We start from the raw sequence: 19,840 nt of genomic DNA, 5'->3' as shown, positions 1-19,840 counted from the left end.
ACCAGCATGGCTACACACACATCCACACACACACACACACCAAGCGCATTCATATTTCATGTGCGTATGTTTTGCCCAGAGCTTCTATTTCAATGTCAAAATTGCCTGTTGGAATTGCCTGCCACCCTCCCTTGTACCTCCGTCACGCAGTCAGAATTGCCTTCATCGCACCCGCCTTGTCCGTCTCTCACTCTTTTTGATTCTGTTTTCTCTAAATTCTCCGCTCTTCATCCTGCATTACATTAATTGGTGGCAATTATCTGACCAGCAGCAACAGTGAGAGGGAAATAGACAGGGCAAATTACGATCCTGTTTCATTCTACCCTGCATATTTCTCCGCAACGTCCCTCCCACCTCTATAAATAGTGGTGTTAATTCCAGTCAGTGTGATCGAGCTTTCATTGGTTCACAGTTTTTTACCAGACTGGAGCTGTGAATTCTAACAGCTGTTCACCTCTCAAAGTGTTTGTTGGTGACAGAGGGTTTGCTGGCGTACGTGTAATGTGGCGAGAAAGTGGCAGGAGGTGAGACGCGTGTGTGTGTTTATTGTAGGTGTGAGAGATGACTCCGCATACGTGAGTTCACGCCTAACTTCTGCGTTAGTGTTTGTTACGGAGTGCTGCAGTGTCTGATAACTAGACGGTCATTAAAACTTCCGAGTGGAACAAAGCCAATCAATTTCTTTGATTGATCAGTAAAATGCCCGGAGGAGATGGGAACAGTAGCTGCAGCAGACTGGTGGAGAATCTCAATACACACGAGTGGCACTTCTCCTCTGGCGCCCGCCTTGATTTTATTGACATTTGTTTGAAAAACTCTACACAGAGGGAATTCTTGCTTAGCATCCTGTTAATCTTTCTGAAGCAAGAGGTGAGGAGATAAGGAAAAGCTTCAGACGCAAGCAGCTGCCTTTATTCTTCGCCCTCTTTTCAGCTGCTTCTCACTGGTAAAAACATGATTGGCACATGCAGGACTTTTTAATGCCAAGCCCTTGGTTGAAAATCAATGCAAGCCGGTGGACTAAATGTTCACTTCAGGGAGAAAAAGATTAGGATACAGCGGTAAGCTATTAAAATGCACAGTGTAAGCTTTGTCCTTCCCATAAAGCATCACAGATCACACAGCTCCCAGAGGGAATTCATTCAACATGCACAGAGGAAAAAAAACAGATAGACGCAAAGCTAAAACGCCAGTGTTGAGTCTTTATTGAACTTCCATGGTACAGAAAGACCACATTTTCTACAGGAATGCTACTAAAAATCACAAGACTGGATATCTGGAGGTTTGCACGAGCCACGCATGATGCCACCGGCACTATGTCTGTAGTGGAAATGTGTGTAAGTGAGGGGGGTTCATGTCTGGAAGCTGCTTAGAAAAGTCGCCAAACACAAACTGACATTTGGTTTTGAAAGGTTCTATAAGACATCACTCACTGATAGATAAAATAGACATTTATAAATAATAGATTTGAAGCTACTCTCACAGGTTCTCTTACTGTATACATGCAGATTCATTGGAGAGACAGAAATGATGCTCCTTGATGTACTTTCCAGTTTGATATACAGTGACTTGAAAAGTGATATGAAGGGAAATTATGGTGGTTTTGTTTTCCAGATCGAGATGCTTGGCTGTCAGGTGGAAAAAAAATCCTTGTCGTGGTAACGTCAGTCCTTTTGATCGGGCGTACAGTTCACAGATGCTCATTTCCATGACGACATAAATCTGTCTTTGTTGTGCACCATCCAAAACCTTTGGGAATCATTGATTTTCAACAGTAATGCCTCTTCTATCCATTCCCGCTCTGAATATTTTATCTCCACCACTGGAAGTGTTCTATGCTTAGCGCTTCTCTAACACAGTCCAGCAGGAACAGAGGGTGCTCGCAAAGGCTCGACAAAGAGGTGAACGTCAGCCAGATAATTAAGAAAACAAATCATGAGGAAAAAAACTGAAACAAAACAGACTCCTCTACACACTGCCGAGGAAAAAAGCCACACTATTTGCATTTCAGGCGCCCAAAGCGGGGAATAAACAGCAGTTTTTGGAGCGTGACATGTTAAACACATTGCCTGTTGGCTACAGCCGTGCCAAACAGCTTTGTGAAATACCCCGTTCAGTGTTTGGAGATGCTGAGAATGGCTTTTTAACCGTTTGCGAACCAGATACGAGCCTGCTGAAGTGAATTGAATTTGAGTGTCATTTCATGAAAGGACAGTCTGCTGGGTTAGAATGAATACTGAACAGCTTCACATGTGCAGCTGAATCACAGGGAACAGCTGTGGAAGCCCAGGTAGGGAATTTCAGGGGTAATGGGATGTTGCAGGTCTGTTAAACTGCTTGTTTGTGAATTAGTCATGGCGGGTCGAAGCGCGGAGCGGTTGGTTGGCTGGCTTGGCAGAGCTCGGGGCCATACAGGGGATGGAAAACGGAGCAGGTTACAGTGACGCATGAGCCACATGAAAGAAATTTATACCAAGCACAGAGGAAGGAAGGAAGGAAAGAGGGAGCAGCAGGGAGATGTGTTTGGGGTTTTGAGACCTCAGGGAAGCCAGGGAGTTTTGTGATGGCTGGATACCTGGGACCCCTGGATTAATTTCACAGTTTTCAGAGAAAATAAAACGGTGCTGCTGGCGCACCCTCTGGTCGTGTTGATGTTCCTCCTCAGGCCCCGTAGAAATGTTTACCATACGGAAAAACAGTCACCTCAGAGGTTCACAACTGGGATCCTGACACAGCAAGAGACAGAGAAGAAGAGTGAGAAGAGGAGCGGGGGGGGGGGGTTATGGGAAGCTTTAGGAGCTCTGATGATGGGAGGAAAGACAGCAGAAGAGGAGAGGAGAAGTGGAGCAGGGAGGCCTGAAGCTGGAAAAGTGGTGTACACGCAAACGGAAAGCTGCATCACAGGGGACCGAGAGGGGCGGCGGGGAGAAGAGACGGAAGAGAAGGAGGAAGAGGAGGAAAAGCTGATGGGGGGGGAGGAAGTGAGATGGAGCACTGGAGTATAGCACTATAATTATCCTGATTGAGATTAACTTTGAATACCCTCAAATAAAAGCATCATTTCATGGACGGCGGCTGGGCCCACTATGACTCATCTGGAGAGGGAGTTTAAAACACTGATACATCATACAGCAGCACCAACACTCCAGGCCTGAATACTCCTCAGAGAGGGTCCATTAATACTCCATATACATCCTTAAAGAGGACCTATTGTGCTTTTGTGCTTTTTTCCTTTCCTTTAGTGCGTTATGTTTTTTTTGTGCAAAGGTCTGCAAAGTTAGAAAGCCCAAAGTCCACTCTCCCCCACAGAAACACTGCTCCAAAACTGCCTGAAAAGCCTTGTTTGAAATCCCGCCTTTTCTTCAATAACTTGGTGATGTCATCAAGTAACACATTTGCATAATACCTGCCTAGGGGCTAGTTTGGCACACCCTCAAACAAAGCTAGTTAGAGCGGAGCTGGAGCAGAGTCTGAAGAGTTTGGTTCGGTTGACCAATCACAACAGTAGGCCAGCTGATGTTCAAGTAGAAACCAAAAATACATGAACCTGAAAATAAGCATAATAGGTCCTCTTTAATGCGGCTTCACACACATAAAGACGCAAACTTGGATCCAGAGGTGCACAGACACTCACATGCACATCAGACTCATAGACTGTGCAGAGCTGGTGAGGCGAATCATTACCTCTCCCTGTCTGTGAAGGAGGAGGAGGTGCTGTGCAGCGTCTGCCGGCTGTCCTCCGAAGCGAGGGAACGAGGGAGCGCGAGGGAGAGTGGGGGTGCCACGCCACGGGAAAGCGGGGGTGGATGCTGGGAACAGCTGCGGTCGTAACTGGGAGAGAAGGATAGTGAGACAGATAGATGGAGAGAGAGAGAGGAGAGGGGATGGAAGGAGGCAAGAAATTGGGGGAGATACATGGAAAAGGAGAAGAGGGGGAAGAAGAGGGGAGAGAAAGGGGATTGGTTGAGGGAGGAGACAGACGAGAGGAAAAAGAAAGAAGCAGACAAGGATGGGAAAAGAAAAAAGATGGGAATTAAGGATAAAAGAGACCAAGAGGGACAGGAATAGAAACAGAGATGAAAGGACTCAAAGAAAGTTGAGAGAGACAGATAAGAGTAAAAGAAGGTTAGAAAGGGAGAGACAGAGAGCAGGAAATGATAGAGAATTGTGAAATCAAGGGAAACAGACGGAGACACAGATAAGGAAAAAACAGCAGAATAAAGAGAAAAGACAGAAGGTGAGAGAGACGGAGAAACAAAGTCAGAGAGCATCAAGAACAGCCGAGCCATTTAGCATCAGCGAACACATTACACTGCCACTGTGAGAGAGAATTAGTGCACTCATCGGACTCATTAAAACGCTGTCAGAGGGGAGAGGGAGGCAGAGCGAGAAATGGGGGGAAGGAGACAGGCACAGTGGGACGGGGGAGGAAGGGAGGGAGTCAGAAGGATGCAACAAGGCGAAGAAATGGACAGAGGGGTGACGCATCACAAAGGTGGCGAGCCAGTAAGGAGGGTGAAGACACAGTCGAGAGTCAAAGGTTCAAGCTCTTAAGACGCACAACAAAGCTGTTCTTGCAGCCATAAAGCCATCCTGCACCCTCAGTAACACCTGTCCTCTGCTGGCTGACTCCTCTCTCTGACCATATGCACACACACACATATACACACAAACATCGTCACGCTTGATAACATTAGCCACACTGACGATTTTAGGCCTGGGAAAATCACTGAGCACATATGCTGCTCTTCTATAACGAACTGGACGGTGGCCAACTTCCACTATAGGCTATGATTTCAGTCCATCTGCACCCCCCTCCCGTTCATGCCGCGGCACTCTCTCCATCTAACACATGGCGTTATTTACACATTTATGACACTGAAGCACGAGCCAGTCTATGGAGGGGGAGCTGCTGCCATGTCGCCAGCCTTGAATCTCACTTTTATAAGGCCACTTTGGATCCACCAGCAGCGTGGTGTTTCCTCCCATGGCGGGGGCCGGTGGAGTAAGTTATCGAAACAACAGCGAAGGCCAGTCTCAGGAACAGAGAGAAAAGAGGGTTTATCGTGTATCAGCTCACGGCAAGCTGCAGGATTATCTGTGGATCAGCAGTCGGACTGGCGGTGCTGGGAGAGATAAGAGACTGGTGAGGGAGATAAGAGGAGTACCAGCTGTGCAAAGACAGGCAGCGTTAGAGCAAGGCGATGATGATAACTGGAAGTAAGCGAAGAACTTCAAGGAAGGAGGGGGAACACAGGTATTCAGAGACAGAAAAAAAAGGGAAAGGAGGCTCAAGTGGGCGGAGGGAGGGAGGGGAGATAATGTGGGAGTGTGGGAGCAAAACTGAGATTAAGAGAGAGCATGAAAAAAGATGTGAAAGAGAACAAATTATAGGACAGATTCAGGCAATGAAATGAAAACATTATGAAATGGGGGTAAGATGAGAGGATAAGAGAATTACAGTAAGTAAAAGTAGAAATGGGTGAGAAAAGAGAGGAGATAGACACGCAAAAAAAAAGTGTGAGATACGGGAAGAGGAAGAGAGAGGAGTCCCAGTGGTCAAATAAACTAGGTGTTATTGGTTTGATCAGCAAAGCGTGGAAGTGCTCCACTGCATCACATAGATGACTCCCCATTTACAGATAATGGCCATATGTGTGCAGCGAGCAACTTCCTTCCAGGCCTGAAAAACGTAACATACGCAGAGCCACCGCCTTGTGATAACATGCTCCGAGAGGTTTGATGGCTGGTGGGCTGTTAAAGCACTTTGACACCAGTGAAGCCGTGTTATTGCTCAAGCCCGTAAGGCAACAGATCTGTTTTCGCACCCACTTCCACCCCAATGGCTATAGTGAATGTTTAATCATTGCAACTCTAATGGCACTAAATGACACATCTGTGCCAACTGTGACTTTCTGGAACACAAGTGTTGTTAATAAAGTCATTAGTGCGCAATTACTCAGCTCTCACTTTAGGGAGGGATACGTACACACATTACGTAATAATGACCAACATGCACTCGCAAACACATCTGCAACTGTTAAGGTCTCATCTTTGCTATAACACACACATCTGGCCTCTTCATAAGCCCCTACACATCTGGCACAATCCATACATTTTCATCTTGACCCATCGGTGGGAAGAAAAGGGGCAAATTTTCAGCCCCATTTTTCAAATCACAGTCCAATCTCTTAGCACTTAAGCACAGCCCTATCTCACCTCCAACTCAGTTGTTCCCAACATATTTTACCACTTAAAACTAAGCTATGTCTACCTGTGACTCCTCTTCAGTGTTTGGATTCGTCTAGAGACTATAACCAAGTCAACAAAAGGTTGATCAGTCCCTCTTGGATTGTTTTAGTACCAAAGAAGTGCAATTATCCAGCAATTAGCAAGATAAAAAGCAAAGATTAGACTAAAGTGTGAACAAATAATCACAATTTTGCGTAGCAGAAATATGTTTTTTGTGATTTTGTTTCTTGTTAATCATCTCATGACCCTCTAGGGGAGTCCCGACCCCCAGAGCAACGGTAATCCAGTAGGTCTACAAAATGCTTTCAAACAAAGCCTCTAGTTTAAAGGTAGGGTTGGTAATGTTCAAATACATTTTTGTTATATTTGTTGAAATTCTCATTGCATCCCGACAGCAATAAATAAATCAAATGCTCTGACAAAAAAAAGAAGAAAAAAGGCCTTCTATAGCGAAGGCATAATCCGCACTAATCTGCCTCTGAACGGCTTACTATGATATCTTACCCTAACCCTAACCAATCTCACTCTTAATGTCTAAACCTAACCAATCCAACCAACGAAGGCAGCGAGTACTAGCCAATCAGAGGCAGAGTAGGACGGGTCATGCCTTTGCTATAGCAGGATTCGTAATTTAGCTACCTACCTGCCTGCGCGCTCTGCCCGTGCACTCATAGTGCGTCACCAGAGTCTTCCACAAGCTGCTAGCTTGACAGCTGTGAGTGTTAACAATAGCCATGTTCGTTATTTACGTTTATTATGATAATTTTGGAGGGAGGACTAAAGGGACGGACAGTCAATGTTGCCAATTTGGAGACTTTCTCTCTAGATTTAGGGACTTTTGGAGTTGGCAACATTGGGCTCGGTTTTCTGGTTGGATCATTTGTTTCTCAGCATTACCAACACGACCTTTAACCTCAAACTCTCAGACTTGAAGAACCCAATTTAGAATTCCAAAATGCCGTCATATTAAGGGAGGCATTTTTGTGTTGAAGGGTTGTGTCTAGATGGTAAACCACAACTTGGGAAACTCTTGTGAGACGGTTAAGGTTAGGCATTGACCTTGAATAGTTAAGTTTAGGATAGGGCAAGCAAGTCTCACAAGAGTTTTTTCACTTTTTTGCGATTTGTGGTTTACACCTTCTCGACACAACCGTCTTGAAGCTCACACTGGTCTGCACCTCGCTGTGTGTGTTCCAAAAATTAGAAATTGTCTAATCCACAACTTTTACCATTAAAAACCCTTTGAATCAGGAGAACCAGTACTGCCCTCCCGCTGTTTGGGACAGGTGTTCAGCTCAAACAGGGAAAGTTTGCTGATCATTCACTCTTATTCAGCAACACCCACTTCATATTTCTTTGTCCACACAGACAGAATATTTTGGAGGAGAGAGTTATTGTTCCTACCAGAGTTTGGCTGTAATGACGACTGCCGTCAGGATGAGCAGCGCAGAGATGGTCACGGTGACGTAGAACTGAGGGTCCACTGTAACACACACAATCACACATACTCCTGCAATTACCAATCTCAGACCATGACCATGACCATGTATAATTGTATCCAGAACAAAAGACGAGATCAATGAAGCCAGCTGAAACATGAAATTGGATGTGCGAGAGGCTGGCCTCCAACTATAACACCAATCCGATGACGTCGTGTATCTTGCATTTTTGACAGCGGCCAATTCCTCCCTGTGAGTGATGAGAACTTTATTAGGCATTCCCCGCCACAGACACAGCCGGCTGCACACAGCAGCCTTCACCCTGGTGACAGCTAATTCCCTGGAGGACTTGCAGTATGTGTGTGTTCACATGGACTGCAGCTCATGGCCATCTTTATTTAGAAATCCTTCATGTGCATCTCCTGATGCCCACCTTCCGCAGGCTCCGTCTCCTCCGCCTCCGTCCCTCCACCCTCCACTCCCTCCTTAGACTCCAGCGGTGCCTTCTCCCGGGGCGGCATGCTCGCAGGCCAGTCTGACTTGGCGGTGCTGGCCTCCAGCTGGTTCCCGTGCTGGTGCAGGGGGTCAGTTTCCTGGCTGGAAAGGAAGTGGTAGGTCTCATCCTCCAGAGGCTGCGTGGGACCCCAGACCACCGCCCACAGAGGGGTGGGTGTGACCTGGGCTGTGACGGACAGCTGGACCGACAGGGCGTCTACCTGCTCCTCTGCTTCACTGTCGTCACGGTTACAGGTGGAGGGCTGTGTCACCAAGAGGAGGGAGACGAGGCAGCGGAGGGCAGTCAGTCGTGCGACAGGAGAGATGGAGCTGGAAGAGAAGTGGAGAGAGGATGAGAGATGGTAGAGTGACACAGAAGTTATCTGAGAAAATGTATTGTCCACAGGCGTCCTGCACGACCTCATCAGCTCAGAAATTGATTCTCAAGCTCGCCATCGCTCAGAATGACATTTTATGCATCTGCACCCCATACATCCCTCCTTCAACTCAGTTACTATCCATCTTACCATCTCTCCATCGCTTCGCTGTGTTCACTGAGACTCCGCTCCTCCGATCATCTCTCTCTGTAAGATAGGACAGAGGGGCAAGAGAGAGATAGAGAGAGGGAGAGAAGGGGGAGGGTCCAGCTTTTTTTTCTTCTTTTATGTTGCCAGATATAAATCATATAAACATAGACACCAGCAGGAATATTGGCAGAAAGCCCACTCTGTCATCTTTAAAAACCATACAGACTCCCCTGGGCGTTTAAATTTAACGCTCAATTATGCGCCACATGTTTAGACAGAATCCACATCTGCATCTAAAAACACCCAGAAGTACATAATCATTGTCTGTCTCTCTCTCACTCACTCACATTTACAATGCATACACACCTGAGCACAGCACATTAATCATCATTACAAGCGTCATGCATGGAGCCAATACTCTATATGGCACTTTGAGCGAAGAGAGGCAACTTCCCATCCACGCAACTGCTGCCTAAATGCCACAGAAATGTCATTTAGAGACACACGAGCACACCGGGAGACGGACACAAACACACACACACACTCCGACACATATCAGTTATCATGCCTACCTCTGGCAGTGGAGAGAGGGAATGAGAGAGGGAGACAGAGAGAAAGGGGGGAGATACAGAGAGCAAGTGAGGGAAAAAAAAGCATCGGTTGCCTTAGCGACTGAGACATGTAGAGTCTGCTAGAGTAAGAGAGGGGAGAGAGAGCGATGGAGGGAGGGCAAGAGACTGTAGGAAAGAGATTTAAATGCTAATTATGGTTTTGTTTTTTTTAACCGGTTCAATTAAATGGACGCAGAGGAAAATAAATGAATTTGACAAGGCAAACAGAAATGATACTGAGGACGACACTGGTAAGCTCATTTTAGAGGCAGGAGGTTAAAAAAAACTCCTCAATTATGTTTACAAAAACAGACAAGGACACCCCAGTGAGACAGAAATACAGACAGCAAAGAGCAAGAGGAGGAGGAGGAGGAGGAGGAGGAAGGTACAGGGGGAATAAAGATAGAATAAAATTTCATTTACACAGGTTGAGCCGGCAGAGGAGGGCGATGAACTGGTGTTTGAAGAAGAAGCAGGGTCAGATAAATGAAAAAAGAGACAACAAGAGATGCAAATTTGGAGGTGAGAGTCACCGAGTGACAGCTTTATTGTATATGGAAATAATATTTACATAGAAAACAATCTGCCTATCACTCACACACTCACTGTCTGCATCCATACGCCCCCCCCACCCCCCCACCCCCCTCCAACACTGACAGTCTGTCACACTTCATTCCCCTGCACCCTCCTTTGCTGTCGCCACGCTCCCTCCCTCCCCATTTCCTCTTCATGGCTGCAGGCCGTGGTGTCCTCGGCATGAGAAACCAGCACTCACTGGAGAACGCAGCGTAACCACGAGCCGGACCCTCCATCCTCCGCGCCGTCACACCGTCTGTCTTCTCCTTCATTGTCATCATCATCCTCGTAATCTAAATTTGACAAGGAGGTCATGAGGATTCGTCACGACATGCATCATCTAAAATTAACATGATAGTGAAGTCTGCGATTCCACGGTTACTCATTAAGCGCGCCAGTTGGTAAATGAAGACATGAGAATGTGTGAAATTGGTGTGTGTGTGTGTGTGTGTGTGTGTGTGTGTGTGTACCATCAGTCTCCTCGTCATCCTCTGTGTCCCCCTCTGATTCCAGCGAACAGGACTCCAGCCGAGTGTCTCTCTTCGCGGTGACATCACCCCTTCAACATTCACATCCGCAATTAATTAAACACCCAATATCAATAGAGGTGTGTGTCAAAAGCAGTTATATTCATTAGCACCTTATAAATCCCAGTATAGCTTCAGAATTAGCAGTGCAGTTGACCTTGGAAGAAATATGCAAATAAGAAATATAACTTAAGACTGTTTAACTGAGTGGTGTTGGCGTGTACTGCGCCCACCTCTGCTTCCCAGAGCTGGGGAGCTGCTCCCATACGATGAGGTCGTGACCGCCGGTGACCCACCGGTGGTCTCCGCTCCCTGTGGTCCACGCGGCAAAGCAGAGGATTCTGGGAGCGTCGGGCCAGGTCAGAGAGGCCAGGTACCGACACTGAGGCAGAGAGAACACTAGAGGGAGGAGAGGGAGACGGAGGTCAACGGAGGAAAACAAAGTGCTTTCGATTTTGTCTTAAGTCCTTATTGTGCTTTCACTCTCTCGGATTGGAGTGAGTTACTTCTGGCTGCACATGGTTTACTCTGCAACTCACGATTTAGCGAGCTCTCTCCATTCGCCAGATCATAGCAGGAGCCAATTAGGAGGCCCCCTGTCTGGTGAACACAATCTGTTACCCCAGTGATGCTGTTGTGATTGGTCAGCCTGGACATGGTGCCTGTGATAATTGGACAGATGTTGGGTGGAAAGATTATGCAAATGTTCCTTCATCTACCTTCCTTTTTCAATCATCCACACACCCTCTGCCCTTCCCACTCCAGAGCTCACCGCTCCTCCAGTGCAGGATCTTGAGCCAGGCTCGACCGTAAGCCAGGAACACTCTGTCTCCTCGCGGGCTGAGGGTCAGACGCCCGCCGGGCCCCCCTCCGCAGCCCGTCACCTGTTCGCCCCAGTGGTGCAGCAGCCTCAGGGGGTCTCGATCCGAACACCGGTTCTCCCACACAGACACCCCCCCCTCGGCCGAGCCGCTGAACACCAGCGGACCCTGAGACTGCGGAGGGCACACAGGAGATACATGGTTGTCATGGTGATAGGTCTGTGTGTGCATGTGTGTGTGTGAGAGAGAGAGATAGATACACAGAAAAAGGGAGAGCATATGTATGTTTGTGTAAATGGAAGTGTGTGAACAGTTTCAACATGTACATTTCTGAGCCGCTGTTGGTTATAAATGGATTGTGCTCATTGCATGATAAACAACAAAGAGGATGACAATGATGTGCCACGCTTTAATGCTTTAGGCATATTCTGATGATTGCAAATTGAAAAAAAAAAATGTGCATATGCTGCTCCGGATTTCAATATTCATAAAAAAAAGCCTTTTTGCTCAGAATATGTACAGTACGCTTTCTAAAATTGGCCGAGCTCCACGGCTTACATCTCAACAAATATCTTTGATTTCCATTTGAAGGCGATAAACAAGGAAAGCTTGCGTGAGGATAAGAGTGTAGAAATACAGCCGTTTGATTTCCTGAGATGGGGCTTTTTCACAAATTAGTAATCAAGAGTTCTAAAACTACTTTAGACAGCTCCTTCCAGAGAGAGAGAAACATTGGTGTGTTTTTTTTTGTTTTAAAAATAGGCTGAACATGAAAACAGCATCGTCAGTGTGGACAGCACATCACGGCACGTAGGTGAGTGACCCACCCACCTGGATGGAGGTGACTGCTTCCTGGTGAGCGTTGATTGACTGGCAGTTGTCGAAAGTGTGCCAGCTCCAGGCTTGAACCTTCCCCCCGTCTGCGGGGTGACAGAGTGTGAGGTTAACATGTGCTGACAGGCGGCTGGCAGTCATTATTGTTGGTCACGGTCGACCCACCTGAGCCTGACTGCCTAATCTGTGTGCCTCTATCTCTCTTGATTCAGCCCAATAGCCCTGCGCTACACTCAACTAACTTGCTGGCAGATGATGCCCACATGCACAGAAGTCGATATAAGATACAAATACGACGTGATGCCACAACTCCAATTATTCTGTTTCGCTGTGTCACTGGCTCTTAGTTTTCCCACACAATAACACACCTGATCCGGTGATAATGTAGCCGTCGTCCTCTGGCACAAAGCAGAGTGCAGTCACGGCGTTGAATGTGTAGATAGACTTAACACACTGCCCTGGAGGTAACAGGAAAATACTAATTTAATTGACAGACCACCAGTCACACAGGCATACATTGATTATGTTGCAAACACACGTTTCCCAGACAGAGCCCCGAGGCTCTGTCTACCTTAATATATACAGTATATATATACGTATATCTGTGTTTGTGTGGTTATGCGTACCAATGCTCAGGGCCCAGATCTTCACGTAGCAGTCTGCCGAGCCACTCAAAATAAACCTCTCCCTGTCGGACAAAGACAGGGACCGGGCTGGCAAGAGGGCAAACACAGACAGAAGAGCGGGAGGGGGCAAGGAGGAGGAGGAAAAGATGAGAGGGAGATGCAAATAAGTGATGATGCACAAAAGGAGGACAGGTTGCAAGAAAGAGGCAAAGAGAGATGATTTAAAAAAAGAAATAATTAGTCTGTGAACAGGGTTAGTTCGACTGAGCTGCATCGTCTATGCACCGCACTCCTCGACTCGGTATTTTAAGTTGAGGGAAGCAGGTGGGGAGGGAGTGTAGGAGGAGAGTCGGGGAGGCCGTTGGAGTTCAAGTGATGGAAGGCTGCCTGCTTCATACAGACAGTGAACTCTCTAAAGTGTCTACTGAGGTTATCTCTCGCTGGGGTTGATCTGATGAACTGCTCCTATAATTACCAGACCGCAGGACACGGGCATTACTCAGCTGTAGGATGGGTGTGTGTGTGTGTGTGTCCTCACCCAGCCTCTTGCAGTACTCGGGGGGAGGCGCAGACAGACAGGTGACCCCGCCAGTGTGACCCCCCAGGTTCTTGTGCTCCGTTGCCGTGGGAACGTGCCACACCTTCACCGTCGTATCTCGGCTTGGAGGAGGAGGAGGAAGAGAGGATGCAGGAAGGTAGAGAGGCAGTTTAAAGTGAGAGAAGAGAGAAGGTGAAAACAAGCAAAGTTAAAAGCTGCTGAACATAAATCGCGAGGGATTTGCGCCGAGCCATCGGGGCAGGGGAAGAAAAACAAATATGTCAGACAGCGAAGGGGAGGGAGCGGGGGCATATATTAAGCGATAAATTAGGTGAAATGTTCACTTTGCACATCCATTATGCAAATTGGATGCTTTACCTTCCAGAAACCACCAAGTTGTCAACAGCAACCACACAGGTGACGATGTCATTGTGACCCTCGAGGAGCCTCAAGCGAAACTTTGCCTTCTCCCAAGATGCTTTGAGGGACGCAAATTCTGCTTCTGTAAAGGAAATGATTTGTCCAATTAGCACTGTTGACTCATCAGCACCCCGGCTTGTTAATCTACACAGTTCTTCAATATGGATTAGTCTACCACTACGAAAGCGTGGGGCTAATTTAGCTCTGAGGATGAAGAAACGTGGGTCCTGTCTTCAGGGAGGCAAATGCAGCCTGTTGGTTTTTTAATTCTGGCAGCCACATGAGCTCGTTAGGACTCCTCGAGGCACACATGTATATTCTGATTTCAGATGTTAATGACAAGTGCATTGTGCTTTTAACCGCCTGCCATAAACTGTAATAATAATTTTCTTAATTAATCCCACCTTCCTGTCGCAGTTGCTGCTCTGTGTCAATGTCCCCTGACACGCATCGGCAGTGATCTGACACTTTGGCCGGCTCTGTCCTCTCCCGCTGTCTGCCTATCTCTGCTCCCCCTCCTGTTTCCCTCTGCCTGGCAGCCGGCGCTGGCGTTGCTTGAGCTTTGGACTTCTCTTCTCCCTTAAGGATCTTGGAGGCTGGAGGCATTTGTGATGGAAGGGCCTCAGGGGCATCCTCCCTGTGCCAGAGCAGAAAAACCGAGAGCTGAATGAATAATCAAGATGCATAGACAGGGAGCATACCTGTAGAGGATCTCACATAAACAAAAAACAGCACTTTTTAATGAGCTGCGACTCCTAGAAAGAGTGTTTCATTCAATTTGACGTTAATATCCACACATGCCGATTTCAATGATGTGCACGATGCCCTGAGGGGCTTTAATAGGGAGGATGACATCCCTGAATGATGTTTACATGACACATTACGCAGAGTGTAAAGTTCCCATTTTATTAAACGCGTGACAGTATTTGACCTCCAGTGTGTTTGGTTAGACATGCAAAAAAGATCAAAGGCTTCAGAGTGAATGTTGTTGCTTTTGAAGAATTACGCTTCTCTCCATCTGCCTCCTCTCGCTGGTACCTCTCCCTCACTTCCTTACACTTGTCTTTTCATCTTCTCCTTTTTTCCGTCTCCCACAATCCCCAGAGTTTGCTGCGGGCCAGAAAGCTGCAGCTGAAGCTCAGCCAATCTGGAACGCAGCTCCGCCTTCCTGGAGATCTGAGAGGGAAGAAGGCACGAGATTGGTTGTGAACCAAGCCACTAAATCCACAAGTTGTTTATCTGCACAACCAACATGCTCCAGCCTGTCTTGATTTATTAGACTGCAACTGGCAACTGTACTCCTGTCTGGCAGTGAGTTATGAAAGATGCATGAATGAGTGAATCAAGCGTGTCAATTTGATATAAAGTGGCTGTTTCCTGCGTTAAAGGAACACTCCACCAGTTTTACACATACAGGTCTGGTAGTAGTAGTAGTAGTAGTAGTAGTAGTAGTAGTAGTAGTAGTAGTAGTAGTATTAATAGTAGTAGGAGTAGTAGTAGTATTAATAGTAGTAGGAGTAGTAGTAGTAGGTCACTTATATGATGTCTTTTGTGGTTCTGGTGGATCTTTGAGAAAATAACCCCTGATGATGTCATACTGATCTCATCAGGGTTATCTGTCTGTCTGAAGACAAGATTGTGATGCATTGTGGGAAATGTAGGCTCTGATCTTTGACCCTTAACGGAGACTAGAAGTCAGGATATCTGCTGATGCGCGATTTTGATCATAAAACAAATAATAATAACCCCCAAAAATGTAGCAAATATAGCTTAAAGCAGCAATACCTCAATGTAAACATAATCATTTAAATAAAAGAAACAAGAAGTAAAAGTACATAAGTAAAAGTATCAATAAAAAAAGTACTCTTTGGGCAGCAGAATAATCCCTGTTTGTGTATTATTATATTATTGAATTATCATTATTAATGCATAACTGTGTAAGCAGCATTTTAATTTTGTGACGGTTCTGGTTTGAGCTAATTATAGTAACTATAATCTACACTGTGGGGTAATTAAATCTGTAACAACACATCATATTTTATAAACTTGCATCTTTTCTATGTAAAACTTCAGTCTTAAAAGTAACAAGTAAGTAAAGGTGCAGATTAAGTAAAAAAGTAAAATATTTTCCTCTAAAACAAGGTGGTATAAAGTAGCATGAAATGGAAATACTCAAGGACAGTACTCGTCAGTGAATGTACTTAGTTACATTCTGTGGTAAATCTATGAACTTTTTCCCAAAATGGGAACTCTGTGTCTGTATAAGGAGATAATCTATTGTAAATACTCTACAGTGTCATACTGCTCTAAAGGGAGTTTATTTTGTGTTGTTTCTGTTTTACAATTATTTACTGATTAATTGTGGGTCATTTCATAATACACGATATTGATTGATTGATTTTATTATTATTATTATTATTATTGTGTCATGCATACATAATATGCCCAGGTCAAACGGGCTTACAAGACACCATCATTTATAAAATACAGAAGAGACAAGGGCAAAAACCAGAGTAGCAATATAAATTACAAATAATACTAAACAAATAAACCATCCTGAGAAACAAAAGTAGCCAACTTATAAGCATTAAAATTAAATAGCCACTCCATTTTGTCATCATTCATCATCAGACATTTCATTTAATTCTTAATTCATCATAATAAGGACATTACGAAAGGAAATGTGATTCATTTTCAACTTCTCCTAACTCGCGTACTTCGCACAACCTGTTGTCCTCCTGGATGTTTTTAAATCTACAGACAATATATATTATTTGCAATAAAGAACTGTTTATTTAAAAGTAATGTGCCCGGGTTATGAGAAACTGTTTTATAAATCGTTCTGCCAAATATAACTTCTTCTCTCAAATGACAAATTATTCCCAATCTAAATAGCCTAATCCTATTACATTACATTATAATCCAATTGCACGCTTAATACACCTTCCCCTCAGTTTTGTTGTCATCTCCTAACTCGCATACTTCACACAACTTGTTGTCCTCCTGGATGTTTTTAAATCTACAGACTTCAAGGGGCCAGAGGAAGGATTCCTGTTCTTTAACTGTGCAACTAAAGACCTTTGACTCCTTGATAAGTTTGCTATAACATAAGATTCAGTACCATAATTCGGAAAAGGGAAATGCAACTTATTCACAGAAATGCATCCTTGGTGCAAAATGATCTACAGTATGACACCACTGTGTGCATTTATTTCCCTGTTTCCACTTAGAGGATGTAAAGGCAGTGCAGTAAAGAAAAAGCCCAGTTGTAGGGCATGACCATAACTTACAGCATTCACAGTCTGTGCCCTTTTAACACACTGAGCCTCCTGATATTTATTGTTTCTGATGCTCTCTGCTCAACGTGAAAGCTTTCCTGGGGCGAAATCTGTCAAATTATTCATTCCACCATTATCATTAATTCATGTTAATCACATATTTTTCTTCTTTTATGATATCAACACTGCCATTCCTAGTTTAAAGATGCCTCACTTCACAGAGCACCACTTTAAAAGCATCATCTTTATTCACCCATGTGAGTTTATATGTGCCAAACCTGATATATAGTGTAACACTTTAATGTTCTGTGTCAGCTGCTGGATATAATGTTTTTTTTATTTGGACTGAATCTGTGTCTGTGCTGTAGTAAAAGTCTGCAGTTATAACATGTTGTTACACATGAGGGAAATCTATTCAGGATTTTGCAAAACGTCACTCACACACAGTTAACACAGATGAAGAGTGTATGTACCTTGAATCTCTCCTCTGGGGTGAGACTGATCTTTATTTCCAGATTTCCTATCTGCCTCAACTTCTTCTGCAGCTTCCTCACCTCCCCCATCTGCAGCTCGAGTTAACTACACTTTAAGCTGCCTGGCTGACTCTCAGTTTGTCAGAAAGTATCAAAGACACAACATTGCCTTTTAATGAAAAGGTTTAAATAAATAAAGATGTATCAGACAGCTCGCTGGTGCGTTGGAGAGACGTGTCGCCGGATGTTGATGGTTCATAAGACGTGTATTACTGTTGTTACAGAGACACCACGTGGACAGATACAGTGTTGCATTGAAATATAAGGACAGTGACACTGTGCTGCCTTCAAGTGCTTATTCCAGCAAGTCAAATTTTCAAGCTTCCAAATCGTAAATGAGATTAAGAATGCAATAATGGCATATATATATATATATATATATATATATATATATATATATATATATGTATATATAATAGATTTATTTTATTTTTATTTTATTGTTTTTAATTTTATTTTTTTACCTGTGTATATTCTTTTTACTTATTTATAAAAAAAATTGTATATAATATGTTTATATGCTTATTTTATATTAATATTAGGTTTGTTAAGTTATTATTATTATTGGGGACGTTTTTGAATGTTTGTTCTGTTTTTTCAAAATGAACAAAAAAAACAATAAATATAATATTGAAAAAAAATAAATAATGCAATAATGGCTGTTTTATTTTGGAGATTAAGCAGCACATTTGGAAAAGGAGGAAAAGGTGTCAGAGGAAAGCCCTTCATACTTCAATATTTTATTAGAAAAAAAATAATGTTTTTTGTTTTTGTTTGACAACTAAACATGATAATAAAAAAATAAGAAATATATAAGAAATTATATGTATGTACTGCATGTGCGTATATGTGTATGTATGTATATATGTATACAGTATATATGTATATATAAATAGATTTTATTTTATTTTTTTTCTTTTACTTGTGTATATTCTTTTTACTTATTTATCTATTTTTTGAATATAATATGTTTTTCTTGATCTTTTCTGGCTTATTTTGTATTAATATTAGGTTTGATAAGTTTCTTTGTACCGAGAATGTTATTATTGGGGACATTTGTGAATGTTTGTTCTGTTGTTTCAAAATGAACAAAAAAACAATAAATATAATATTGGGGAAAAAAAGAAAAATAATAAAAAAGAATATATATATATATATATATATATTTTACAATCAAGTGCAGTAGAATGTAGTTGAATGTATTACACTATATGGTACTACTCCTTACTTTATAGTGTCCTCTTTTAAAACGTTTAAAAACAAAATCTTATAAAATGGCTTTTAAATAGTTTCTCTTCTTTTGTTTTATGCTTTTATTCATTGATTTATTCTAAGAAGTTTTATTCATTGTCTTTTATTTATAATTTGTAATTGAACTCTGTATTAACTGTTCTTATGTCTGTGAAGCAGTTTAAAAACTTGTTTTTGAAAAGTGCTATATAAATAAAGTTTATAAGAAGAAGAAGAAGATTAATAACAAGAATAGCAATTATTATTATTATTATTATTTATTGTGCAGATTTGGATGGACCATATTACGTGGTGTAAACCAAAACTGATCTAAATGTGCACCAAAGCAATATTCCAATTACTCCGACGTAGGACAAGGAAAATCAACAAATTTTCACATTTGAGAAGCTGGACCTATTAAATGTTTGGCATTTTGCTTGAAAAATGGCTTAAATGATTAGCCTAATTGATTACTAAAATAGTTGTCAATCAATTTTCTGTCAATCAATTAATTGACTAATTGCAGCACTATAGTCACACCTGTCACGGCTCCAAAGTATCACAAGCCAAAAAGGTTGGAAACTATAGTCTTACTGGCTCGGTCTAGGGGGGGCCCTGATCCTTCAAGGCTCAAGGCCGGATTACCAATGGGGCAACCGCCCCGCGGCCCCAGACCCTCAAGGGCCCTCAGGGACCCTCAGGGACCCCCAGGGACCCTCAGGCCTAAGATGGTCTGGGCCAGCCGGGGGCCTATTAGAACCACTGAGCCTCCGTAGGTTTCTTAGGTAGTTAATTCAGGGTGTGAAGAAGACTAGAATTAAGGTTGATAATTATTTGAGTGAATTAGTCATTTCAGAGCACACTTCATTAACTCCAAGGAATATGAGTATAAATTACTAAACTGAGGGGAAGGTGTATTAAGCGTTTAGATTGGGAATAATTTTCATTTGAGAGAAGAAATTATATTTGGCAGAACAATTTATAAAACAGTTTCTCATAACCCGGACACATTATTTTTAAACAGTTCTTTATTGCAAATAATATACAGTGTGTATGTATGTATATATGTATACAGTATATATATACATATATATACATATGTATATATATGTATATATAAATAGATTTTTTTT

General features: G+C 43.5%; 2 protein-coding genes across 3 annotated transcripts; both read right to left on the bottom strand.

The window, feature by feature from the left end:
- Positions 1-1,182: 1,182 nt before the first annotated feature.
- On the bottom strand, positions 1,183-9,469 carry LOC119497743 (PILR alpha associated neural protein). 2 transcript variants are annotated; one of them, XM_037786094.1, is made up of 6 exons: positions 9,286-9,469; positions 8,714-8,770; positions 8,125-8,516; positions 7,657-7,735; positions 3,685-3,831; positions 1,183-2,726 (listed from the first exon to the last, which is right to left on the bottom strand). In XM_037786094.1, exons 2-6 carry the CDS (start codon positions 8,722-8,724, stop codon positions 2,705-2,707), a joined length of 651 nt encoding a protein of 216 aa, XP_037642022.1. In that variant the 5' UTR covers positions 8,725-8,770; positions 9,286-9,469; the 3' UTR covers positions 1,183-2,704. The 2 variants fall into 2 exon arrangements, with proteins under 2 accessions (XP_037642022.1, XP_037642023.1); XM_037786095.1 differs by lacking the exon at positions 9,286-9,469 and adding an exon at positions 9,080-9,197.
- Positions 9,470-9,839: 370 nt separating this feature from the next.
- si:ch211-154o6.3 (uncharacterized protein LOC563854 homolog) lies at positions 9,840-17,683 on the bottom strand. The gene is made up of 13 exons (XM_037785710.1): positions 17,418-17,683; positions 14,724-14,842; positions 14,071-14,303; positions 13,625-13,748; positions 13,247-13,368; positions 12,709-12,795; positions 12,451-12,540; positions 12,080-12,168; positions 11,200-11,422; positions 10,967-11,089; positions 10,661-10,826; positions 10,371-10,459; positions 9,840-10,193 (listed from the first exon to the last, which is right to left on the bottom strand). The coding sequence occupies exons 1-13, from the start codon at positions 17,505-17,507 to the stop codon at positions 10,096-10,098; spliced, it is 1,653 nt and encodes a 550-aa protein (XP_037641638.1). The 5' UTR covers positions 17,508-17,683; the 3' UTR covers positions 9,840-10,095.
- Between the last annotated feature and the right edge of the window lie 2,157 nt (positions 17,684-19,840).

The sequence above is a fragment of the Sebastes umbrosus genome, chromosome 11 (assembly GCF_015220745.1).
Source record: "Sebastes umbrosus isolate fSebUmb1 chromosome 11, fSebUmb1.pri, whole genome shotgun sequence".
Lineage (NCBI taxonomy): Eukaryota > Metazoa > Chordata > Actinopteri > Perciformes > Sebastidae > Sebastes > Sebastes umbrosus.
The sequence above is the reverse complement of the archived record's forward strand: the minus strand, read 5'-3'. Positions and strand labels throughout refer to the sequence as shown.

Bases quoted from the DNA above. Each gene is read 5' to 3' on its own strand.
- LOC119497743 (XM_037786094.1), bottom strand. The intron at 7,736-8,124 runs GTGGGCATCAGG...TGTGTGTTACAG, and splicing joins GGAGACGGAGCCTGCGGAAG to TGGACCCTCAGTTCTACGTC. The intron at 3,832-7,656 runs GTAGGAACAATA...CTTCTCTCCCAG, and splicing joins GTCATTACAGCCAAACTCTG to TTACGACCGCAGCTGTTCCC.
- si:ch211-154o6.3 (XM_037785710.1), bottom strand. From the start codon at position 17,507: ATGGGGGAGGTGAGGAAGCTGCAGAAGAAGTTGAGGCAGATAGGAAAT. The intron at 12,796-13,246 runs GTGAGGACACAC...CCCTCTTGCCAG, and splicing joins CGAGTACTGCAAGAGGCTGG to CCCGGTCCCTGTCTTTGTCC. The intron at 11,090-11,199 runs GTGAGCTCTGGA...CAATTATCACAG, and splicing joins GATCCTGCACTGGAGGAGCG to GCACCATGTCCAGGCTGACC.